The 25,098-nt window shown below is 39.9% G+C and overlaps 2 protein-coding genes across 2 annotated transcripts; one reads left to right on the top strand and one right to left on the bottom strand.

Annotated features, from left to right (window-relative positions):
• Positions 1 to 163: 163 nt before the first annotated feature.
• Positions 164 to 18,895, top strand: LOC103761658 (scaffold attachment factor B1-like). The gene is made up of 21 exons (XM_029965330.1): positions 164 to 214; positions 1,541 to 1,628; positions 2,537 to 2,601; positions 2,688 to 2,894; positions 4,810 to 4,872; positions 5,471 to 5,498; positions 6,397 to 6,895; positions 7,330 to 7,379; positions 9,897 to 9,997; positions 11,723 to 11,872; positions 11,968 to 12,044; positions 12,965 to 13,104; positions 13,445 to 13,536; positions 13,916 to 14,022; positions 14,813 to 15,106; positions 15,405 to 15,542; positions 16,042 to 16,084; positions 17,366 to 17,487; positions 17,982 to 18,094; positions 18,213 to 18,264; positions 18,542 to 18,895. Exons 1-21 carry the CDS (start codon positions 179 to 181, stop codon positions 18,669 to 18,671), a joined length of 2,595 nt encoding a protein of 864 aa, XP_029821190.1. The 5' UTR covers positions 164 to 178; the 3' UTR covers positions 18,672 to 18,895.
• Positions 18,896 to 21,560: 2,665 nt separating this feature from the next.
• MICOS13 (mitochondrial contact site and cristae organizing system subunit 13) lies at positions 21,561 to 24,667 on the bottom strand (the record flags this gene model as incomplete). Its single annotated transcript, XM_029965331.1, has 4 exons — positions 21,561 to 21,781; positions 22,800 to 22,851; positions 23,608 to 23,764; positions 24,549 to 24,667. Coding segments are annotated over 4 exons (426 nt in total), but the record flags the coding sequence as incomplete, so codon positions are not given.
• Between the last annotated feature and the right edge of the window lie 431 nt (positions 24,668 to 25,098).

Genomic DNA, 25,098 nt, shown 5'->3' with positions numbered 1-25,098 from the left:
CCGGGAAGCCGCGGAGGGGTTGTTTGGCACCAGCGCGTCCCCTTCTTCGCACCGCTACGGAGCCCTTGCCCTTGCGGGGACGGGCAGCAGCCCCACCGCTGCTTTGCTTTGTGACACCCGCCCACCCCCCAGCCGCTCCGTTGGAGCGCTGCTCACATTCCACTCGGCGGAATCCGAGATGGACCCGGCCTTCCCGTCGTTCCCTGACCCTGAGGTTCGCGCGTCCTTCTTCAGTTTTCTCTCTCATTCGCACACACACGCGATTCTTTCCCATATCTTTCCTCGTGCTTCTCTACACGCTTCATAGAATGGGTCAAGTTGGAAGGGATCACAGTGGGTCATCTGGTCCATCCTCCGTGCTCCAGCAGGGCCATCCCGGAGCACCTAGCACACGATTGTGTCCTGACGGTTCTTGCATATCTCCAGTGAGGGAGACTCCACACCCTCTCTGGGCAATGTTCTGGTGTTCAGTCACTGTACAGGAAAGAATTTTTTCCTCATACTCAGGTGGAACTTTCTATGCATCAGTTTCTGCCCGTTGCTTCTTGTCCTATTGCTTGGCACCACCATACTTCACCTGACTCCATATCTCCTAACTGTCTGGAATGTATTTTTACAGACTTTCACGAGGCCAGAACAGTATAGTCGGTCCTGGCCCATTTATGGGTTCTGACAGGCCTGCACATTGAGAAAAGGTTGCTGTCAGATATGCCTGAGTTCCTGTAGCAGTCACTCTCAGTTTTATAGAGTTAAAGTAGTTCTTTGCTGAATAAGGAGCTTTGCTCCTCAGTCATAGCTTGATTTGGCTGCGGGGTTGTGTTAGACCTTACTATTTAGTGCTTCTGTCAGGTGATATGGCTGCCTGGCTGTATGACCTGAACTAGGGAGAGACACTAACAACAAATCCTTAAAAATGCAGTTGTAGTTTAACTTCAGTAGGCAGCAAAACACCGCATGGCCAGTCACTCATCTCTCACTTCTTACAGGATGGCGACTGGAAGTGGAAAGGTAAAAGTGAAAGTGAGAGTAAACTTGCGGATTGTGATAAAGACAGTTTAATAATTTTAAAAAATGCAAGGGTAAAAAAAGAGCAACATAGATGAAGAAAATTAATAAAAAAAAAAAACACAGGTGGTGTAAAAGAAAATAATTGCTTGCTGAGCCTGTCCCCAAGTAATGACAGCCCCACCGTCTTTCACCCACACCAGTTTTATTACTGAGCACATCATCGTATGGTCTGGAATATCCCTTTGGGCAGTTGGAGTCAGCTGTCTAGCTGTGTCCCTTCCCAATTCCTTGTGCACCCCCAGCCCTTTGCTGATGGGGCAGTGGGAGAAGCAGGGAAGGTCTTGACACTGGGTAAGCATTGCTCAGTAATAACTAAAACATCCATCCCGGTGTTATCAGCACTATTCTCAGCACAAATTCAAACATAGCCCCATACCAGCTACTGTGAAGAGAATTAACTATCCCATCCAAAGCCAGTACAAATGCACACCAGCGAAGAATACAGTAGATGTCATACTGCTGTCTCCAATAGGCCATTGAGGATGAAGGAGGAGATCCTGATGAAATTCCTGTGGCCTCAGAACTGACCAACAAGAGAATACCAAAAAGAACTAGCAAAGGTATGGTGTCTGGACACTTACGGTTCCATTGTTTGCTTGTAGCTAGAACCTAGCATACAAAGTTGATGTCTTCTGTTTCATCAATCTAAAAAAAAAAAAGTGCTTTTTACCTTATGGAAAACGGTAAAACTCTGTTGCGTTAATGAGCAATAACAAGTTTAAATGATAATATGACACTTAACTGTACTTTGTTAGCAAGCCTTGAAACCTGTAGATGAGACTGTGAATTGCAGGTGTTTCTGTACTTGTGACCATGAGTGTAGAATTGGCTCAGGTACAGAGCAAGCAGCTGCAGCATAAGCTCCTGTGGAAAGCTCATTAGTGATTTCAGTACATTTTGGTTCCAAACATTAAATATTGTGTGTGCCGTGTTACACATGGTTTATTTTAATTGCTCATAGCCCATTCTTTAAAAATACATTCTGGAGAGAAACGGGCTGTTGAAGCTGCTTCTTTCAAGATAAAGGGACTGAAAATACAGAAAGAGCAGTTGTCTGAATAGCAATGTGAGTTTGCTGGTGAAAGTGATGTGTGTGCCCAGAATCTTGAAAGTGAACGCTAATTCTAAATCAGTTTAATTAAGAGAGGTTTTTTTCCTAACAATCTTCGAGTGTTATTTTTAAATGCAGCACCTTCTTAGACAGTGTTGTCTTTGTAGGTACTGAAGTGTAGTGGAATGAGACTGTAGCTGTAGAAAAATGTAGCCATGCTACTTACAGTTCATGCTCGTGCTGTTAGCTTCTATTGAGTGGCAAGTTGACCTCGGTTATATCCAGACAGACCCAGACTTCTGAATCAGTGTCTTAATGATTTCTTGTTGAAACAAGCTCAGTGTTAGATAATTCACCACAGATTAAACACATTACAAAATTTAGTGCTATGTCTCACTGCGGTGATACTGTTTTTAGGAAGAAAACTGGAAGAAGAAGGTATTGAAGACAATGGCCTAGAAGAAAACTCTAGAGATGGGCAGGTAAGTTGAAATCATGATTGCGGTTACTAAGAATATGCATCATTTAGCCCACAATAAGTACACGTTTAACCTTTTTCTTTCTGTAGGAGGATATTGAAGCGAGTCTGGATACCTTGCAGGATATTGACATGATGGATATTAGTGTATTAGATGAAGCTGAAATAGATAACGGCAGTGCTGTGGACTGCAGAGAGGATTATAGTCCTGATAATATTCTCGATTCTCTGTCTGATAATAAAGACAACGTTGAAGCAGAAATGAAAGAACTTCCAGATCAGCTAACAGAAAATGAGGTGAGTAGAGGTCTTTGTAATTTTTCAGAAGATACTTAATAAGTATATGGGCACATGAACAAGTTATTTCAGTCCAGTAGAATATAGGACATGAATGGGGTCTGAATTCTATTTCACATTAACTGCTCCTATGTCATACTCTTTTAAGTGGTAAATATTCTTGGTCTGATCAGAGGCTTGAAATGTTCACAGTAGATGGGTCACTGCCTTCATTGCGTTACAGTATCATCTTTACTTAACATGATAAGAGCCTGGAACTGAAAATACTGTATTAGTTTCCGTGTTCACTCTTCCCATTTATATGTTATTTGTCTTGAAGTGTATATATATATATATTTTTCTGTCTAGTTGTCTAGTTAGTTATATATATGGAGAGGGAGAGAAATACATTTTCAACTCACAGGTAATTTGGAAATCTTTTCTGCAGAAATAATGCTCAGGTTTAAGGGAGTTATGTTGTTCTGCTTTCTCATAGAGATTAATAAAAGAAGAAGCAGAACTTCATATATTGCCCTGTTCTGACATATCCAGGCTTTTGACTTGGTTTTGAGGGCAACTTGCAATCTCATTTACAGATAGCACGATCTCCTGCTACTGAATGAATAGGGTAATCCATATGTTATGTTCAGTCCTCACATATTATCCTTCTTGGATCCTTGTGGGTTTTTTTCCTTTTGTGCCGTTCACTCACAGAACATACTCTCCTTCCTTGCCTCCTTAGGGTTCTTTTTCTTAATTATTTTAGGCCTGCATATCTGTCTCAATTTTTTTATCATTTACCTTCTGTCACGTGAAATGGGAGATTTTCTCACACCCTTTGTGTTTGACTGGCCTGTCAGTGCCCCAGGACAACTGAGACCCTTGTGCCCAAGCAGTCTGTCAGTGTCCTGTTGTGGGGACCCTTGACTGGACAGTCTGGATCAGAGGGTGGTTCGACCGAGCTGTTCCAGGTCACATGCCAACAGCGTGAGACAGACCCCCTCCCAGGTCTCTTCAGTCAAGTATGGTACTTGCTGCCAGCAACTGTTAGTGCCCTTGAAGGACTCACACTTAACAGTTTATGGAATAACACTATTAATATAATAGAAAACTGTGACAGGTTAAGGTTTGTGGATTGCTCGTGGTAGTATCTGGCTGCAAAGAAAAAGTAACATCCCAACAAGCTGTAATTCCTAACAAAAGCTGTCTCGAGTTAATCATTCAGTGGCACAGTAAGGGTCTTACCCATAGACATCCCAATGGAGAAGACAGGTTCCACCCATCGACTGTTACAGTGGAGTCTTCCCTGGCTTTGCCCTTGGCTTTCCCAGGGCATTGACAGACCAATCAAACACAAAGGATTTGAGAAAATCTCTCCTTTAATGTGACACCTTGGAACACAGTCATTCCAATGGCATCCAGTTAACCTGAAAGGCAATTTTGTGGTAATCTGTAAATTAAAGTTGTTGTGAGTTATGTAACCCGTGAGCTTTGGTTGTGTGTTACCATCAACTGTTAAGAAAGGAAGGAAGTTTTTGGGGATATGTTTTGGTTTTGTAGAAGTAGAAACCTAAGTCAGCCTTACTTGTACCTTTTTTTTTCATTTAGAAACTAAAGTTAAAAAGTGGGAAAATGGAGAAATACATTCGGTAACCACAGAAACGTGAAATAAATTTCTCCTCCAGATAAGAGTAACTTTGAGATAGACAATGTCATGTTGAAATTAAAATGAAAGGTTGTGGGAGAAAGATATTTAATCATCAAGAACATTTGTATGTTGCTGCTCATTCTTGGCCACAATCTGAAGTAGCAATTGAGACCTGTCAAATACTTAAAAATATTTCTTGTTTTCTTGACAGGGAAAATTAAATACAGGTGTATTCTCTGTAAGTTACTATTGGTAAGAAATTATATAATTCCTTTTTTACTCTTTTAGGAAGATTATGATGAAATTGAAAACAATTTAGAAGCCTCCTCTTCTGATTTAATTGAAATGAAGGTAAATTGAAAATGTAGATGTGTTTCAGATTGCTGTATTATCAGTATATCGTATTATTAGTATTCACTCTGTTCCCACACTAAAAAAAGAAAATGTGACCATAATATGAAATTGTAATAGAATCCAAAACATACATAATCTTGCTCAGCATATAGTCTCTGAAATGAGAATGCCCTATTGATTTTTCCTACTTTCCAGTCAGCTCTCAAGACTTCCTTCACTTTCATGACGAAAAAAAAAGATCTTATACTGTTGATTTTTTCTTTCTCCCGCTGATTGTTTAAAATAGCAGCTGGGATTGTTTTTTCTCTGTAGTTGGTGTGGTAGTACATAAAGATACTTTATTGGTCTCTTTAAAATTCAGAGTTAGTGATGAGAATGCAGTTGTGGCTGATATTTTGATCCAGTTTTCATGTGCCAGTAAAATTACCTATATAAAATACTCAGTTCCAGTGAATGGTGAAAAAAAGAGCTAGATGTAGTAGGCGAATTTGTGTAGTTTTCAGTCTTGAGATTGGGCAGGGAGTTGCTATTATTCTCTGTTAGAAAATACATTTTATAAAATCCTCATTCTGTGTTGTTTTTTTTCCCCAAACAGAAAATGGAGAGGCTGCACTTGGAGCCAGGTACTGTTAAAGAAAAACATATTCCTGTCTTTTCAACTAATACTTTTTAAACCATTAACTATTAAAAAACCAAGCAAAAAACCCATAATTTGCATTATTTTTATGATGGACAACCCAGATCATGCAGGGTCATAGAGATTGGAAACCCAATCATATCCCCAGATCTGTGAAGTGATGCTTGTCATCTTTGAAATATTTCCAGTGAAATGAAATGGTTTAAAAACCTGTTAAACTACATAAGTGGATTTAGAGAAGTTAATCACAGTTTAAAAGCTAAATATTCTACTTGTAAACAGATCTTGTGATATTGCACACACCTTAACTGTTACTAAGTAGTGGACAGTGAAAGCAGTAAAAAGATATTCTAGGGCACTAAAATGTAAAGATTAGTTACTGGATACAGAAGAAAGAAGAGTTTCTTCATGGAAATTTCATACAGATACTTTTCACTTTCTGGACTGCAAACACACTCATGCACCATCAGAAGATGCCCAGTTCTCATGTTGGACTGTCTGCTAAAAGAATTTCGCAGAAATTTAAAAATTGAACTCTCAGTGCCTTGATACGTTCAGTTAAGCATCTTGGACTCGAAGCTAACTAGAGAAGAAACAGAGCTGAAGGATTTAATGAAGAATATGGAGGATGAGCCAGAAGTTTTTTGTTAAATCTGTGGGGGCATTTTTCTTCCCTGTTATCGTTTTAGGGCTGATTTGGTAGTTTGTCAGAAAGCAGTTAGCATAGTACTTTTAATACTGTGTACATTAGGGTTTTCCAATCTCTGTGTAGCTTAGAAGTTCTCTTGGTGTTAGTGTGGCAGCCATGCCAGTTCCACATTTGTGATTGCTGTATTTCCCTGGTGATTAAATCTTGTGCCATTCTATTCCTGTTAAATCCGTAGAAAATGAGAAAATACTCGACATTTTGGGGGAAACTTGTAAATCTGAAGTACTTAACGAAGAAACTTCCGAAGTGGAGCGGCCACATGCACAGGAAGCAAGTATCGCGGTGCCAGGCAAGAGGCTGGCGGAGGAAGAGGACGCTCTTGCTGCCGCTCAGTTGGAGGAAGATGCTTTAGATTTGGACAGCAAATCGGCACAAGCTATGGCAAGGAAGGAAGCAAAGCGTTTAGTTGTAGCAAAAGGGGAGACATGTGAACAGACACTAGAGGAAGAGAAGCCGGACTCTGAATCTTTAGTAGTAGAGACCCTAAGCGATCAGAGTAGCAAACGCTCCCAAGGCCTGGAAGCCTCTAGTGGGGAAACAGCGGCAAAAGGCGCTGGTCCTGAAGCCAAAGATAGCAAAGAAGATGCCAAGAGAACAGAAGACAAAGCTAATTCTGAGGAATCCCCTGCTACTAAAGAGTCCTCAGCCAGTGAGGGCGGTGATCAGAAAAAGAGGTTTGTTTTTTCTCCGTTATAGACCAGATGCTATCTTTTATCGTTGGTCGTTAAGTGATGCGAATAAGCTGTTTCCTTCAATTGGCCACCGAGACTGATGAAATTGTAGCCTATTCCTAAAGAGTGTGTTTTATTTCTCCATGTGCAGATGTTTTTAATTTTTTTTCTTAAACACAATGGGTTTGATTTCTTTCCTTCCTCAACCTTCAAAGGTTGTTTTCCCAAATTACTCTTATTTGTAATCATCTTCTTAATGTAAGTCTGTTTAAGAATCTGACTTCATTATTTCTTGTCAGATTTCTTAAATCAAGTATACAGAGGTGTGTTTTCATTTGCGAGGTATTTTCTGGTAGGTATTTAATTTTAACTTTTTTCATAATTTATATTTATTCACTTTTGTTTCTGACTTGAATAATATGATGTTTTGTCTCTAGCCCTGTTGAGGAGGACAGAGATGCAAAGATAATCTCAAAAGATGAGAAAGGTATGTTTGTTTTCAAAAGTAGAACTTTAATGATTGCTTGGATAAGTGTATTGGATGGTGTATTTCAGCAGGAGAAGCATAGCAGTCTGCAGTTGTTAAATAGTATAAATTCACCTCTTTCTGGATTTTCTTTATTCATAGAAGAATAAGTATTTTCCTTTTATGCATTTTTTAAGAATGTCTGCATTGCACCCTTTTGCTTGTAACTTGATCTTTAAAGATAGACATTAATAGATGGCAAATATGTCTTTTATGGCACTGAAGATGCTTACTACCAGCTGTTAGTGAGTCAAGAACCTTTTGTAATTGTTTCTGCTTTACTATGCACTTGTGATTCTTCAGACCATCTTCTGTTTTGCTGAAGTAATTTGGGATCTAGTATTCACATATTACAATGCCAGGAAAACTTACAGCTTCATGTTGTCTTCAAATTTGATTGATTTTATTAAATCTTTGTCCATGCAAATCCTATTTGTGGTGCAAATGGGCATCAGAAGCAAGAAAAAAATTTCTTGATCAGCAGTCATGTGCCCGCTTCTTCTTTTCCTTGTGCTTCTTCCTTTTAATACATCAGGCAGCTGAGTCTGCAGCTCATCCCACCTTTCTGTTCTCTTCTACCTGACCAGGGCAGAAAATTTAGAACTGACTGTTAACATTATTTTTACACACTGCAGGCAGGTAGTTCAACACTTTTAATAATAAGCAAGAAACTCATTATGAGGTCTCTACTGACTGGACAGGAAGAATTTGTTTGGTTTTAGTTGGGTTTTACAACACAGACTCAACTCAGTGTCACTGCTTTTTCCAGGATCCAGGGTTATACCTATTTGTGCAAGCTACTGGGCCTCACTGTGAGCTTCATTAGGGTCTACTCACCCTAAAGTCTGTAGTCTTGTGTTCTCTTATTTCAGAATATTTGAAGAAGTGTTTTGTGCATGCTGTTGTTTACCTGAGGACTTGAGTATATTTTTTTTTGTGGACTGAGAAAACTTTTCTTGAACTTTGCATTTAAAACAGCCTTCAGGAACCTGAGTGTCTGATAACCACCTTGCTCCTGCATACCTTTCTACAAAGGATGTGATGTGTTCTGTGACATTGGTTTTAGTCATTTTCTGACTTAGTGAACAGCAGTGGTGAGAGTTAGCTGCTTGATTACGTGGCATTCTCTACATGCAGAGCAAAATTATTGAGCCAGGATTCTGGTGCCAGTGTAACTGCGGGTAGTCATTTTGAAATCACAGAAGTGTTGTGGAGTAAAAGCATCAAAGCCTAAGGCTCAACTCTTTAAAACACCAAGACAACGTATCTCCCATGTGTTTGCATGCATGACATACCTTAGTCCAGGCACTTCTTGAGATAGATGATGGCAGGTGTATATCTATTCTCTTTTATACAAAAGACCTCTTTTTTGTTTGGGTTTTTTTTTTAAGAGGTTGATACAAATGATTGCATCCTTCCCTAGGAAACTTGTGTAAATACTAACAGCTGTGATCTCAGCACTAAGCTCATACTTGCGACAATGACAAAAGTTATCGGGAAGTAAAAGATGGAAAGACACCTAAATAAAATAAATAAAATTCTGGAAAGGTTCTGGAAAAAATATCTTCCCTCAATAAAAGCAATTCTGTGAAATTCCATATATCACCAAAAAATAAAAAGGCATATGGAAGCAGATAGCTGAAGTGAAAGCTTCCCTCCATTCATTGAAGCCTTGGAAATGAACACTGCCAAGACTGATAAAAGGACAATAAAGACATTTCAAAGGAGACTGGAAACAGTATCCTTACCTAAGTGCTTCATGCTGAAATGCAAACACTGAAACTTTGAGTACAGGTCAAACACTTTTTAATCACTAGACGTTGGGTTTTCAGACTTTACAAGTTCATAAACTTTTAAAAAGTCATCTTTCTAGTTTAGATGCAAAATTGGACAGGTGTTCTATAGTTCTTGCGTGGCTAAAGCAAACTAGGTCTTTTCAAACTCCTGTTAATAAAGTCAGACTTCATATTTGAACTGTGGGATCTGTGTGGGCAGAAATAGGAGAGCAGTTTTCTTGGTTTTTTAATGGTGAATGTCTGTCCTTGAGAGGTATAGTTATTCTGCATCCCATCATCATTCCTTTGGAGTTCAGGAGATAAGGAGGGCAAGACGTGAGCATAAGTGGTTGCTAACAACTCTTGCAGGTCTTCTATGTTTTCTAGTTAGTGCAAAATTACTATCTATCCAGGTACATTTTGAAAAGCCTCTGTTACTTCAGGGGTACCCTCGTCAAATTGCTTTCTTGAAGAATGATATAACATACTTCCGTATCAGCACTTGTAGTTCTATCCAAGTTTTGGGACTTGTAATGCTACTTGCCTTCAGGAATGCAAATCATGGGAGGAGAATGTTACACATTGCATTTACTTGGTCTATGATGTTAAAAAATTAAAAATTTGTGATATTGTTCCTTTTTAATTCAGAAGTAGTTGTTAATTAGAATTTTGGCTATGTTCTGGGTTTTGTTTTCCTAATTAGGTCGCACTGCTAGCAGTTCCGGTAGAAACTTCTGGGTGAGTGGACTGGCTTCCACTACCAGAGCTACAGATTTGAAGAATCTGTTTAGCAAGTATGGAAAGGTAAGAGGTTATTTTCGTTTGGTTTGTTGTTGAGGGTTTTTTTGCTTGAAACTGTTAATAAGACTTCTTAAGCCCTTGTCACTGAAAGTACCAGTGAAAGGAATCCAATTATCAAAAATATTGTGGGATATCAAGGAAAAAATCGTGGAAGTATGCACTGAATGACTGAGGGTTTTTTATTCAGTTGCTTGCTTCCAAAAAAACCATAAAATTCCATTTGCAGTCCTTTATTTGAAAGTCAGTAACTGTTTACACATACTTTTGTCTCCTGTGCAGTAGTATTGTGTCTTTACCCATTGAAAATTCACTGTCAGTGGTGCATTTAATGTTTATAAAAAACTGCCTTAGGACTAGGGAAAATATGCAGGAAGTGTTGAAACACAGTTATTGGGGAATATCTTAAGAATTGCCCTGGTATCTGAAGTTTTATTTTTATGTAGAGTTGGCAGTTGCTTTAGAAAGCACTTGTTTGGATGGCTTGGGATATCAGGAGGGGTTGTTTGGTTTTTTTGGCAGGGGAAGTCCTGCTGTTGTTATTAATGACAGACAAAATGGTAAGTTAAACCTTCCTGTCAGTTGGAAAATGGAAAGAGCTAGTTTAATAGAAGACTTAGAGACAGCAGTAAGGATTTTTGTAAGACGTTTGAAGCCTATTTAAAGATTACTATCAGGAGATTGTAGTAAAAGAAAACTGTATGTACAAGCAATCTGCCACTGAATATTTTACCAGTGAAAATACTCTGGAACTTAAATATGACCTTACAAATAGGTACAAAAACGGATTAAGTGTAGCAAAGCTTTGAGGTTTTTCTTCAGGTCATGAGACTAGTAAAACCCTTTTAATGCTTCTCATAACAATAAAAATGCAATGCTTTCCTTCCATTTATTTGCTTAGAATTCTATCTGGTAACCTAGAACATTGATCATAGAGATGTGCCACAAAATTTTAAATGTAACTAAAAACTAAGCGACAGCAAAGCTAGTATTTGCCTCTAGATAGATGCCATGGTACTATTTAGTCCTTTAAATAAAATGACAGTTATTTTCTTTAGGGTATTAGCAGAGGCAGAGCTCCCTAGAAGTAAATGTACATGTGCAGTAAATCAAATGCATGGAAGTAGGTTCTTCATCCAGCTGTACTTTAAAATACGACATTTCTGTGAAATATGGTTGATTTCTGTAATGCAAAGTGAGCTGTACTATTGAATATATGAACATAAGTAAACACCATTTATGTGGGCTTTTTCAAGCTCTACTTTTTGAGGAAACCTCCTGTTTCTTAAAGAAGATAGATAACATGGTTGGTCTGCCTCACCACTGACATGTAAGCATTTTTTTGAGGGAAGATGGGACTTAGCAGTTGAGCTAGCATTAGCATGTAGGTGGAAATTGGCTTAAAAACTTCTATTGTATTGTTTTTTACTCTTTTACATTTGAACAAAGTGGTGTTGTTTATGTAAAGTTAGACGACTTTTTTTTTTTTTTTATTTTTTGTCCCCTTGTGGTCTTTCTCCAGAAAAGAATTCAGTCTTTGGCTGTCATCTATTGATGCAGCTTTTGTAGTGTTTCACTGACAACAGAAGCATGGTTGCAACACTCCTTTGTGTTTGTTAATCTCTTAACAACAGAAGTTTCCTGAATGATAATGGGCAGGAATTAAAAAGGGTAGAAAGCTTGCAGTTCTTGCTTGTTACAGTGAGTGTAACACCTCTTTATTTTGGAAAGGTGGTGGGTGCAAAAGTGGTCACCAATGCTCGAAGTCCTGGTGCTCGCTGCTATGGCTTTGTTACAATGTCTACTGCCGAGGAAGCAACAAAATGTATCACCCATCTCCACAAAACAGAGTTACATGGGAAAATAATTTCTGTAGAAAAAGTGAGTACTTATCCTCAAAGATAACAAGTTCCCATCAGATTGTACAAATGATCGAGACCACATTCTCAGCTGATCATGTGCAAAATAAATTTCAGGCAAAAAATGAACCTGCTGGGAAGAAGACAAGTGAAAAAAAAGAGAATGAAGCAAAGAGAGAAACAGTCAGTGAGAGGTACTGTTATAAAAATTCTCTGTCCAAAGGTGTTTTGCTGTTCTTCAGTCTATGTTGATGTCAGGGAAAACAAAGTTACAGTAAGAGTAAAACATTTCTGTGGCAAACATTCAAAAAGAGGAGTACCTGCATTTTTTTAACTTTTTCTATAAGATAAACTTCTGTTGATGTTCGGTGCCTAGTTTAACATGTTTCTGTTATGTGCTTTAAGGTTTCAAGCATACCTTTTAATTTAGGTGTGTTTAGGTTTTAGTAACAATTGTGGTGCTTTCATGTCTTAAATCTATAGGAAAGACCGTTTAAAGATTTTGATCTGTATGTCACTGTTTTTTCATTACTTTTTGTCTCTCATTGGAATAGGGTCTCCTCCAGTGATGGTGGTCACAAACAGTTAAAAGAGAGTTGTCCAAAATCCTGTTTCCAGAACATGTTCCTCTGCAGCACTATGCTTTTTCTCTCTGGCATTACTGGCAGTCACTGAATAAGACACTAGGAGAGTGAATAAAACACTAAGACCTTTGCTTCGGTTGTCTGCTTGAGGCATAACTTGTGTTAAATGCTATTTACTGAGAACTTTTTGCTTTTATTTCAGCTAGTTGCCTGACAAAAATGGTTCACATTGGCACTTCTTAATTGTCACATTGTTTAAGAAACTTTGTGGGTATTAAGCACATCATAGTGTGAATTTTTCCTCATTCTTCCAGTTGAGATTCCTGAATCAAGTGTTTTGACAACTGCACTGGATGGTCTGGATGTCTTGTTTTCTGGTGTAGGATGTTGTGGAAGGAAACATTTGGAAATCTAATTGTGACTGTTATCACATCAGAATTCTACCTTTTTAGTGTGTTGCTAGCATTCTGCTTGAATTTCCTTTTCTCTTAGTCTGTATTAGTCTAACCTATATCAATATCTATCTATAGACCTGGCAGTGGTAAAAGGGATGAAAAATCTGACCAAAAAGATGATCCTAAAAAGATAGAAGACAAAGATGAAAAGGAAAAAAAAGATAAAGATGAACAGAAGTCTGGTTCATCAGATCAACCTAAAACTATTAAGTCAGGTAATTTGGCTACTGTTGTTTCATAGAGTAAAATATATGTTGATGTATGAATATTTAATTTTAAGTAGTTCTTTCCAAAGAACTGCCAATGTTCTAGGATTGTTTCTGATTCTTAGTTGGAAATCCAGAATGTATAAGGGGGAGGGTGTTTTGGGGGGAGATGTTTGACATTTTGTCATCCTTGAAAGAAGCACTTGGAGTAGGTGTAGTGAAATAATTGGTTTTGAAGAGAGGGTTAGATGTCCGTTTTCACATTTTAGAGAACATAACTTCTAGCAGAGCAATGAGTTTGGTGTAGGTTGTGTAGTCTGATTGTTTTTTCCACCTCTGATTTTTTTAGGAAGTAAAGGAACAGAGAGAACAGTAGTAATGGATAAATCCAAAGGAGAACCTGTTATTAGTGTGAAAACATCAACTACATCAAAAGACAGAGTGAGTAATGTTTCTGTGTGGGAAATATTTTCCTTAGAAACAAATACTAAATCCTGCTAGGCTACATGTAACCCACACTTGTCTTGCCAGTTTGTCCAATTAGAGTTTCTATAACATGGATTTACATCTTAATTAGTAAAATACTTTTTGTTCAGCTGATACTATATTCAGCAATCAAATGCTGCCAAACAAATGTGGGAAGGTATTACTGTGTTAATACATGGCGTGTCTGTAATGTTAAAAAAAGAACAACTTTTTTGAAAAATGCAGGGACCAAGCTTTCAGATATGATAGTACAAATGGAAACAGAGCTTAGAGCATTGTTTGTAATAGTTGTCCTTTAATAAATTAAGTTTCTCTACTTCAATATTAAATACAGAGCATTAAGAGCCAAGATCGCAAATCAGAGAGCAGAGAGAGACAAGGCATTGTGCCATTTGACAAAATTAAAGCACAGCGAAAAATGAGGGAGGCAGAGCAGCGCCGGTAAGAGCAACTATGAAATTGTTTGACATTTTTTACCCTATAATGCATATTTTATTTTCATTTTAATTAAAACGACTAAGAGATAAGAGGATTTCAGGGGGGTTTTTTCACTTGCAACTTGTTAAATGTTTCTGGGTCACATATCTATTGAACTTAATTCGGGTATTTATTTATTTTGGGTGGGGTTTTATTTTTGTTTTCATGATGTTTAATACAGGATAAAGGTCATAATGGCCATCCTTCAAATTCCTTGCTAAAACTGTGACTTGAATTCCATGTTTTCCACACATTACAAAACTTTTATTCCTCACCTAAAAGTAGTTGAATTAACCAGGAGAAAAATGCTTTTGTCATTCTTAATGGAGAGGAAGTTTGTCTCTCATAGTTAGATTTCTGAGCTTGAGTGAAGTCATTATCCAGCATACCATTCTGGCTTTCTTGACAGAAATAAAATATTCTTCACAGATACTTTATTTCAGTATAAGAAGTGAGCTCTGGGCATTTGGATTCAAATTCCCCTGACCATATGGAATTATTTGCCCCCACAGGTGGGTTTTGTGGGAGTAATATGATCGGTCTCTTAATACAAGTAATTCCTGTGTACACTGAGTGTCTTCCCTCCATGCCCTCCCTCCCATACCCTTCCCAGGTATAATTTCAAGGAGCTGAACAGTCACTGTGCTATTAATTTTTAACGCTTCTTTCTCTTTTTCTTCTTTTTGTTTTTCTTTTTAACTTCCTTTATTTGTTGAAGTATTACATCTGTAACCTTTTGTTTCTGTTAAAATAGCACACGTGAGCGTCGGGAGAGACAGCAGCACCTACAGACTATCCGTGAACGAGAAGAAAGGGAGAGGCTTGAGATTGCTCGGGAGAGACTGGAAATTGAAAGGCAGCGTCTTGAACGAGAACGGATGGAAAGGGAAAGACTGGAAAGAGAACGAATGCACATAGAGCATGAAAGGAGAAGAGAACAAGACCGCATTCAGCGAGAAAGAGAAGAGCTGCGGCGCCAGCATGAGCAACTGCGCTATGAACAGGAACGTCGGTCTGCAATGAGGAGACCATATGACATAGATGGCAGGTGAAGCCAGCAAATACAGATTATGCAAGTGGGAGACATTGCTGCCAGGTTCTGTCTCATCAGCCTGGGCTATAAAAAGCCATACATATGCTCTCAGCTTCCATCAGTCAGCAGTTGTTGACTGCATTGAGCTGACTGTGTTTAAGACCCCTAGTCAAGCTATCCTCTCTAAGGTTTTTCAACTCCATTTTGAACTTAATTACCCTTCTTTTAGTTTGCACTAGTTTGCACTTTAGTTTGGAAAGGGGAACAATATCAAGTCATTATCTGGACTAAAATGACTACGTTCTTTTCTCAGGAGGGATGATCCGTACTGGCCAGAGGCAAAACGAATGGCAATGAATGATAGGTATCACTCAGATTTCAGTCGCCAGGATCGCTTCCATGACTTTGATCACAGAGACCGTGGTCGTTACCAAGAGCATTCAATAGACAGGTTGGTGTCTTACCTCCACTGTATTGCCTGAAATCGAAAGACAAAAGACTGTATTTAATGTCACATTTTGCTGCCTTTTACTGTGTGCTTGGTTTGCATTTTATTTTTCAAGTGTGGTTTAGTGGCTGTGGACCTTTTTGTCTACAGCCATGAAGAGATCTGTATTGTGCAATGAGTTGAAGCTTCTGGCAGGCTTGTTCATAGTTTTTTTTTTACAGTGCTGTTTCACATACTTGTAGGATTCTGAAAAATTTCTAAATAATTTGAAGGCACCTAGCATTTTAACAAGAATATTCTGGTTTATACCTCAGGACTAACTGGTTTTCCAGGAATCCAAAATGTGCCATTGTTTTCATATATTCCAGCTGTTTGTGCCTTTTGTAGATGTTGGCCCTATGAGAAAGTAAGATTTTTTTCATCTGTGTTTATAGATAGATGGATTTTTATAAACTGCTGTATGTTTTACTACCACAATCTGATTCTAATTGTCTGCTTATAGGAGAGATGGATCGAGGACAATTATGGGAGATCGGGATGGACAAGTGAGTTGCTTTATAGAGCTATGGAAACATCTTAACATCTTATAACCTGGTTTTTTTATAGTGTGTGTCAGATTAAATTTCAGTAGTTGAGAATTACATGATATCTCCCAAAATACGTATCAACAATCAGATTATCTTATTTACTTCAATAAGATGAAATTCAATTCAAAGACTTGTTTATTATAAAATATATAGTTATTCTGATAGAAATCAAAACAAGTGAATTGCTTCAAAATAGAGTCTTCCAAATGATGGCGTAGAAGAGGCAGAGGTACAAAGTATACCTCTATGAGGTTACGTGGAAATAACAGCAAAATTAGTAGAGATGTTTGCACTTTTTGAAGGCTGGAAGAAAGACCTTCAGGGCACATTCAAGCAGTGAGAGATTAAGAGTCAGGAAATGCTCAAGTGCCCTTTACTGATGGTTAAGCTGTGAGATTTGGAGGGACCTGGATATTCTGGAGAGTTGAGCAGAGGGGAATATCATTAGGTTCAACAACAGGAAATGCTAAGTCCTGCTCCTGGGGAGGAATAACCCTGTGCAGCGATACATGCTTGGGACCAAGCAGACCAAAAGCAGTTCTGCAGAGAAGGACCTTGGCGCTGTGGTGGACAGCAAGCTGATGAGTCAGCATTGCACCCTCCTGGCAAAGAAAGCCAGTAGCATCCAGGGAAGCGTTAGTAAAAGTATTCCTAGAAGGTCAAGGCCTTTTTACTCAGCACCTGTCTGATGTTCTGTGCCTAGTGCTGGGCTCCTCAGTACAAGAAGCTTATTGGAGTAAGTGCAGTAGGGCCTAGAGAATCTTCTGTATGAGGAGAGGCTGAGAGCTACAACTGTTCAGCAAGGAGAAGAGAAGGCTGAGGGTTTGTCTTATCAATAGGCATTAATACTTGATGGGAGAGAGGATATGGGGAGGATGTAGCCAGGTGCTGCTCAGTGGTGCCCACCGACAAGACGAGTCAATGAGTGCAAACTTAAACACGTGAAATTCCATCTAAAGTTAATACAAATCACCTTTAACTGTGAAGATGGTCAAACACTGGAACAGTTTGCATGGAGAACTTGGCTCTAGCTGTGAAGAAATTTAAAACCTAGGGGGGGAGAATCTTCTAGGCAGCCTGCCCTGGCTGATCCTGCTTGAGCAGGAGGGTTGGACTAGATGATCTCAGGATGTCCCTTCCATCCTAAATGACTCTGTGATTGAGTAATTACAGCTGAGCAACTTTAAGCAATTAACAAGTCTGTTTTGTGCAGTCCTGTAAGTGTTCTTTGCCTTTTAGCATTACCCAGATGAGCGCCACGGAGGACCAGACCGTCACTCACGAGACTCTCGAGAAAGTTGGGGTAGCTATGGATCTGACAGAAGAATGAGTGAAAGTAGAGGGATACCCCCACAGTCACGGTTAGTACACTTAACTAAAAATACATTTTCTTGTGCATCAAAGGAATATTTCCATATGTGGAAGTAGGATGCAGTTTTTGGAAGTACAGTTCTTTCTTTCCAAAATTAACCCCGAGTGTGTTGGATGGACTGCAAGTGAGTATCTCGTTCAGCTTGCCTTGTCCATCAAAACATGCATCTTGGCATGAATTTTTTTTTAATAACCACACATCTTAAAGTCTTCATCCTTTCCATTAATTTTAACTAACATTCCTATCAAAGCTTGCTGTTTTCAGGATAGTGGTTCTTCTCTGATATCTTTTTTTCATATCTGTCATCTTATTTGGTTTGAGCAGAAGGATTCTACTGAGATTTGACTTAACAGATACCAGTATAAATATAAGATTTGCATGCACCTTCGTAAAGTATTTAAGTTTGTGACTTAGTTTCTGTACTCGAATCTATTTTGTGTGCTCTGGCTCATGTGAGAAGATATGAATTTCATACCTTCACAGGGATGGACGTGACTGGGGAGATCACAGTCGAAAGTTTGAAGGACATCAAGATCGTTCCTGGCAGAGCAGTGTGGATGGAGGAATGATAGGACGGGATCATGAGAGATGGCAAGGTATGCTTCTTGCACAACAATTCATTAGTTGTGCTATGTAAAGAAGAAAAATTACAGGCATTATCACTGAAGTAAAACTATTACTGTAGATATAAAGGAAGCATTTGAACTTTTTTAGGTGGAGGTAGAGGCAGACCTGGCCATGTGATGCATCGTGGAGGCATGTCAGGGTAAGGAACTTTGAAAGGAGAGAAGTGTGTGTTTGTTTTCCTTCTAAGGGACATTTCTTCTAAATAGAAACTGGCCAGAGAACCATTTTATGGGAGTATCGGTTATTTAATTAGTTACTTAAATGTCAAGGAATAATAAAATATTCCCATGGGTTTCATGTAGTATATCTAATGGAAGAGTGAGAAATCACACAAAAAATTGTGGAAGAACACCTGTACTAGCAACCTGACCACCAGAGTCACAAGAGAACATTAAAATGTCTGAATCACTTTCTAGGCGTGGCAGTTTCATGCAAGGTGGCAATCAAAGTCAGATCATGCATGGAGGAGGAATGCAAGGAGAAGGATTTGCTGGCCAGGAGAGAGCAAACAGACCGAATGATCCTCGTTTCAACCGTCGCTACTGATTGTGTTTAATTTTTAATGCAAGGTGGCAAGTGAAACAAATCTGTTACCCAGGGTTACTATTAATTGTAACTTATGGGCCACTGTAATTTTTTTTAAGCTGCTGCCGTATTATGTCACTCAATCCAATGTGAATTCATTTGTTTTGTAAAGTGTTGTTCATATCCCATTTAAAATGTTTGTTAATGAAGCATTCCATTTTCCATAAACGCCAGTTTACAATTAATTGCTTTGTTTGAGCAGTCCCTGTAAAACTAATTTATTCAGCTCTGTGTTAAACTGTGTAACTTTCAAAGATGAAGTGTCAAAATGCCTCACAGGTGTCCCTTTGCACTTTCAGTAGCACACAACTCCCAGAAATACACTGAAATACTGTGTTACCTTAGACCTGTCAAAATTAAGTAGACTATATGCCACCATAAGAGAACCTTAGAAGATTGCAGTTGTCAAAGTTTGAACACCCTGCCACTGTAAAATTGACATAGGATATTGTAGGACAAGTGGTGAAGAATTTTTTTTTCATCTTGTCTCACGTTGGTAGGTACTGTGCAGTATAATACCCTACAGTCTCTGAAAAAGAAGTTACATACTGAATGAGCAGCACAGTTTCTGTATAGACAGCACAGAGGTGCTTGTGAACCTCTTCCAAGTGTGTATCAGAATCATTTTATTTAGCTTCTGATAGATCAGGGTAGTCCAAAACTCCATCAGTTTCAGGGCAGTAATTTTACTTAGCGGTCCATAATTTCTTTAAAAGACTAGTAACAGCCATTGGCTGTGCTTAAGCATCATTTTATGAATGTGTTGAGAACTAACGTGATCATGACATGATCTGTCACTTTGTTGTATCCAAATTATAATTTGTCTTTGTGCAGTCATCTCTGGAGCAACATGGCCTCAGCATTAACCACCAAGGATGGCTTTTATGATGGCAAGAGGAAAAAAATCCTGTTCCTTTCATTTGTAGGCTCATTTGGGTTTTTTCCATCTTCAGAGATGGGGTTTTTATCAGTTGCCTGAAGATATTTTTTCATACATCCATAGAGAAGGCACATCACAATGTTGAATCTTTAGAGAGCAATCATCAAAGGGCAAAAAAGTGGTTCAGATCATGAAAAGCACAGAGGAGAACTAAAGTTCTAAGCATACCAGAGGTGCAATATTCTACCTATTTGTACACAGTGTGCTTTGTTCAAAGTGATTACATTTTGTAGCAAAAGCTAGAAAGATGAAGACTCTAGATGACAGTGTCAGAATTTTCTTAATGGGAGGTTTGGCCTGATGAGATGGAAGTTATGACTTGTAAAAATTAAACAGTGCTCTGGAAAATCAAGTCCTCTCTTTTACCAAAGCTCAGTGACAGGGTAGTCAATGGCAGACTGAGCTTTCCATGCAGACTGACTCTTAACTCTAATTTGAGGGAAGAGAGGTATATTCCCGTAAACCCACATTCCCAGTGCGTCCCAAGCTGAGCTATGTTATGAGACGTGCTGCTTTTCAAAGCCAGTTGCCTAAGCTGCAGCAAGCTTACTATACAGGGGCTGTAAAATGGCAGACAGCTCCTGTCTCATAGCTGGAGTTTAACTTCTTGTCCCCAGCAGCCAGCCTGCATAAGCAGCCCTGCACAAGTATCTTAGCACCATTATTTTCTGAGGTGTGTACATGGGTAGCTATGACAGAAACTCCTGCAAGAAAAGCTGTGCTGCTTCAAAGGCAGTTGACATTGGGAAGTTAAGGAAGAAATGGGATATAGATAGAGGTTATCAAGGTTCTAGAATGAGGTGAAGGATCTGTGACCTGCACAATAGAGAACTCCAACGTTTACCAAACTTGTAGCTTCCATCTGGACCATAGATTTGGACCCATCCCTCAGGAATTAACTTAAGCACTTTTTAAAGCTATTTATACCTTAGTCAAATCCTCTAAAATCTCTTGGCAGTTGGTTTCATCATATAAATGTTTGTTAAAAAAGGAAACAAAACTGCAAATCCTTCATTCTCGTGTTTTAAATCTGACTCCAAATTTGAGTAAGCACTCATCCTGCTCTCCCGACCTACCACTGCCTGTTTCCTGTTCTATAGTTGTGCCTCAGCTCATTCTGTAACTAGCATAGACTAGAACAATGCAACTGTTATTAGCACATCAGTGTAGAAGAAATGACAGCCCTGCTGCCAGCAGCGAGGTCAATCCCTGTCCCTGGTTTTAGAAGCATGAGCAGCAGCTCTGGGACAGAGACTCAAGAACGGAGAGGTTACAAGCTGTGCATTCACAATAACCCATCTGATATACACACAGACGCTTCCAGTGAGGAGGGAACAGAATCATACTGATGCTGTGCCATGATATAACGACTTCACCAACCTCCATGCTACAATCCCATCACAAAGGGTTAAAAACAGAGACTCAGTCTGTAACTTCATCTTACAATAGTGATGCCCTCTAGGCCATTGGTGCTCCTTACGTACACCTTGGCTGAGACTGAAAACTGACCTCAGAAAAGTTTTCATCCACATTAAAATTAAAACATGCAGAGTCTGCCAACTGGAGCATATCACGACCTAACAAAATGTTTCATGCTCAGTTACCCTTCCTGCACTTGTATAAACGCCCTAAGCCATCTTTTACAGCATCTTTTACTGTTACCTTGGATTTTTAATTTTTTTTTAACTCTTGTTGGCTTGTTTTGAATAAGATGGCATTCACTTTCAAGATTAATTCAGCTTCAGAATAATCTGTTTAGCTACCAAGCTTGGCAGCTTTGGAACAGAGGCAGTACCTCAGCATATGGCCACCACTTCATTACAAATGATCTGTGATCCCTGAAGCCTTTGATCACTGCTAGGAAAAAGCAATTGTTCCAGTCTGTATGCTAAAACCAACCCAAATACAAATTGAAGTTCCAAAGTCTTTTATTGTAGCCCTTACACGGCTGAGCTGCCCTCCAGAGCGACGGACTCTGCATCCTCTCAAAGACAACAGAGGACAGAGAGAATCATGAACCCTGGAGAACGCGTTCATTTGACAAGATCCTTCACATACTTCCAGCCTTCCACCGTGTATTCACAGGCCCTGGCGGGAGCTACAGACAAGGCAGACATGACTGACTGCACTCCTGCAAGGAAAGCAGAGAAGATTTATCCCAAGATCATCATTCAAGCCAAATTTCCCAATGTTACTCTAGCATTGTAGATCTCTAAACACAGAAAGAAAAACTGAACTCTAACTCAGATGCTTTCAAACACCCTGTGGCCTGAATGATCCTTGGTTCAAGTACAGCTTTATTGTCTCAGTAACATTTGTGACACAGAAATTCCAACTTAAAGGCCTCTATATGAGATGAAACAATCACAAAGAACTGGGCTAAGTTCCATTTTATTTCTGGCCTTATCACAGACTCCATGGGTGATGCTGGACATGTCACAGTATTTGTGTACCATGTTTCCCCACAATTGCATAAAGACTCTTTGCTGCACCATAAAAACTATTTATTACTAGGTATTTATAACATGCTTTAACCTTCAAACAAGATGTCTAAAATTCTAGTAACAGGAATGACCATCCCTTCTGAAAATTCCAGGGCTCAGTTCAGACATACTAGCATCTGTAGTCTTCAACCTTTAACCAAAGGTACACCTTTCTTAAGTTATCATTTATTTTTATCCTCTAGTTTCCTTGATCATTGCCAATGCTGATGAATTCACTAGTGCATAAACTCTACTTATTTATTGTGGGGGCCACAGGCCTCCCTGAACACTTTACTGAAACTTTCAATCTTAGACTCTAGGATAGTACAGACATGCCTGTCTTGGGGCACAGGTAGGCAGCAAGCTTTTTAGGTAGAGACACCAGCTCCCCGGTTAGAAAAGGCAGACAGGTTTATGGACACACATCCTCCTCCTTATTTCACAGTTGAAACAACAAGAAATTAGGTCCAAAGTCAGTCAGTGTGCTAGTCTGAAGCAGAATATGCTTCCTCAGTCCCATTCCCAATGCTTCTTCCACCAGACTAACATCTATCAGCTCCTTCTCCATCATTCAATTTAGGAGGACAACGTTGAAACAAGACTGGTGTAAGCTACATCACTCTTGGCCCCTTGCTCCTTTCAGAGCTTGGTGAGTAGTTATTTTACCTTTATTCCAGGAATCAGAGAGGGAAAAGTCAAATTTTGGAGTGGGTGGGAGCTAAAAAGAGAAAGACAAAATATCAGCACCTGAGGCGTTTCACTTAGAATTCACATCACATTGGCAAAGCCTCTTGGCCTCAGATCTCAAAAATACTTAGGTGCCTACTCTCCCTAAGTCTCAAAAGGGATCAGACATGACACTTTAAGTCTAGGGTTTGCTCTTTTCCCCAGGAGGTAGTACACATCATTTGGGTGTTTGTGAAAAACATCTCCTGGGCTGTCTCCTTACATGGCTGTCATCTCTTAGTTTATAGTTGTCTCTAACATGAAAAATGCTTTTCAAACTTAAAGCAAAGGCTTCTTTTCTGAGGATTTTAAAAACTAAGAACTAATAGAGAAGGGCCTCTTCAGGCAATTTAAATTCAATTTGATGAACTGATAGCAATTTGAGAATATGGGAGGATAATATTTTCATTGGTTTTTCTAAAAGCATGTAGGATTCTTCAAAAGAAGCTTAGGAATACTGCTACATAGTGAAATATCACCCAGAGCATGTTTGCAATCCCCTCCTTGACCCTGCATAGGCTGGTTACCCCTTCTCCTTTGAAGTAACATCTGTGAGCTGTGTATCTCCCCCAAATTTAAAATTTTATTCTCCTTCCATTTCAATCCTCTTCAAAATATTTGCAATGTTAAATCTACTTTCAACAGTAAAACTCCTGCCAACTTCACTGGAATCAGAATATCACCCCAATGTTTCCTCCTCATTCAGAGAATGTGTTTGTTTTGCACTGTCCATCTAAACAGTCCTTACCTCCCAGCCTAGGTAACTCGTCCACTCCTGGATAGCTGGAGGCAGTGCTGCTTGAGCTTTTTTGAGTGCTTCAGCACCTTGTGTGCCACTGCCCAGCAGCCCCTGATCATATGCCACATATACAGCAGCTCCAGCTAGGCTTCCTTTGATAACAAACCTGAAAGGATCAAAAGCAGAACAGTTAGTTCACATTATGACCATCAGTGTCTCAATAGGTTGTGACTGCCAAAGGGAGGGTATTAGTAAAGAAATCTAAGGGTCACAAATGTCTTACTGCAGACAAAAAGCTGCGGAAAAATATCTAGCTACCCTCCTTTTCTTCCTAGGCCAACTGCTCCCTGTTAGCCCCTTGAAACTGTACCTATTCACATTTTATCAGTAATAGTTTTCACAAAAAAAAGGCAAAAGTGTCAAGCATCTCAGAGTATCTGCCACTCTGGCACATACCTTTGATAAAAGGAACTAACGGATTCTGCAGTGGGTAAGTCATCCATGTGCTTCTTGCTGCCTTATTAATAAGGATAGACACCAATACCTCGTTAAGCTCATTAAAGTCCAGTTAACATCTGGCTATGGTGTTTGCATTGCCCAGGCTTTTAAAGTTTCCCAGCAGACTGCACAGTGTGCAGTTTTACAGCTGTAGTGGCAACCTAAAAACTGGATGACAGGAAGATAGTATTTGGCCTTTACTGGCAAGTTCGTTATGAGATCTGAGGAGACTGACTTTTCTAGATTCACAGGACAGAGAATTGTTTTCCCTTTAAAAAAACAAGAAAAGCTACTGTATGAACAAACAAACCAAAACCTGCCAGACAGTGGTACTGCAGTAGTAGAATATAGGGACAGATACAGCTGTCGAGAGAGGCAAGAAGAGAATCAATACTTAAATTCATGTATTCACACGTATTTTGGGGAAAAGGGATTTCTCTGCTAAAACGTACTGTTCGCTCCCAAGAATACCCTTCCGCGCTTCCTCCCTGCCAGTGGGGCTGTATTTCCAGATCTGAGCGTGTTCCCTCGACAAACGGGCGCCCTTCCGCGGCACGCTGGGTTTAATGTTACGTGTTCATACTCGCCCCGAAAAAAAACCGCCGCAATCCCGTCCGGCAGGTGAAGACACAGGAGGAGCTGCCGGCCGGGAACCAGCCGGGCGCGGGGGCGGCCGAGGCCAAGGGCGGGGCGCGGCGCGGAGGGGCGAGGCGAGGCCGGGGCTGCGGGCACGGGCCCGGAGAGCCGGGGAGCCCCTGGGAGCCCCTGGGAGCCCATGGGAGCGGAAGGCCGCGGGAGCCGCGGGCGGGCGGAGAGAGCGAGCGGAAGGGGGCGCCGGGCCGGGCTGTCCGGCAGGGCCGCGGGGACTCACTGGGCGACGGGGACGACCGGGCGGCCATGGCGGCAGCGGCGGGGCTGCGGAAGCCGTCACGGGCTCCGGGCGGGGAGCTCCGCCCAGCGGCGGGCGGCTCGGGGGCGCGGCCGCGGGGACCGAGGTTGTGG

This window comes from Manacus vitellinus, unplaced genomic scaffold, assembly GCF_001715985.3.
Source record: "Manacus vitellinus isolate BGI_N305 unplaced genomic scaffold, ASM171598v3 scaffold_99_pilon, whole genome shotgun sequence".
NCBI lineage: Eukaryota > Metazoa > Chordata > Aves > Passeriformes > Pipridae > Manacus > Manacus vitellinus.
Note: the sequence above shows the minus strand (reverse complement) of the source record. Positions and strands in the feature narration are given on the sequence as shown.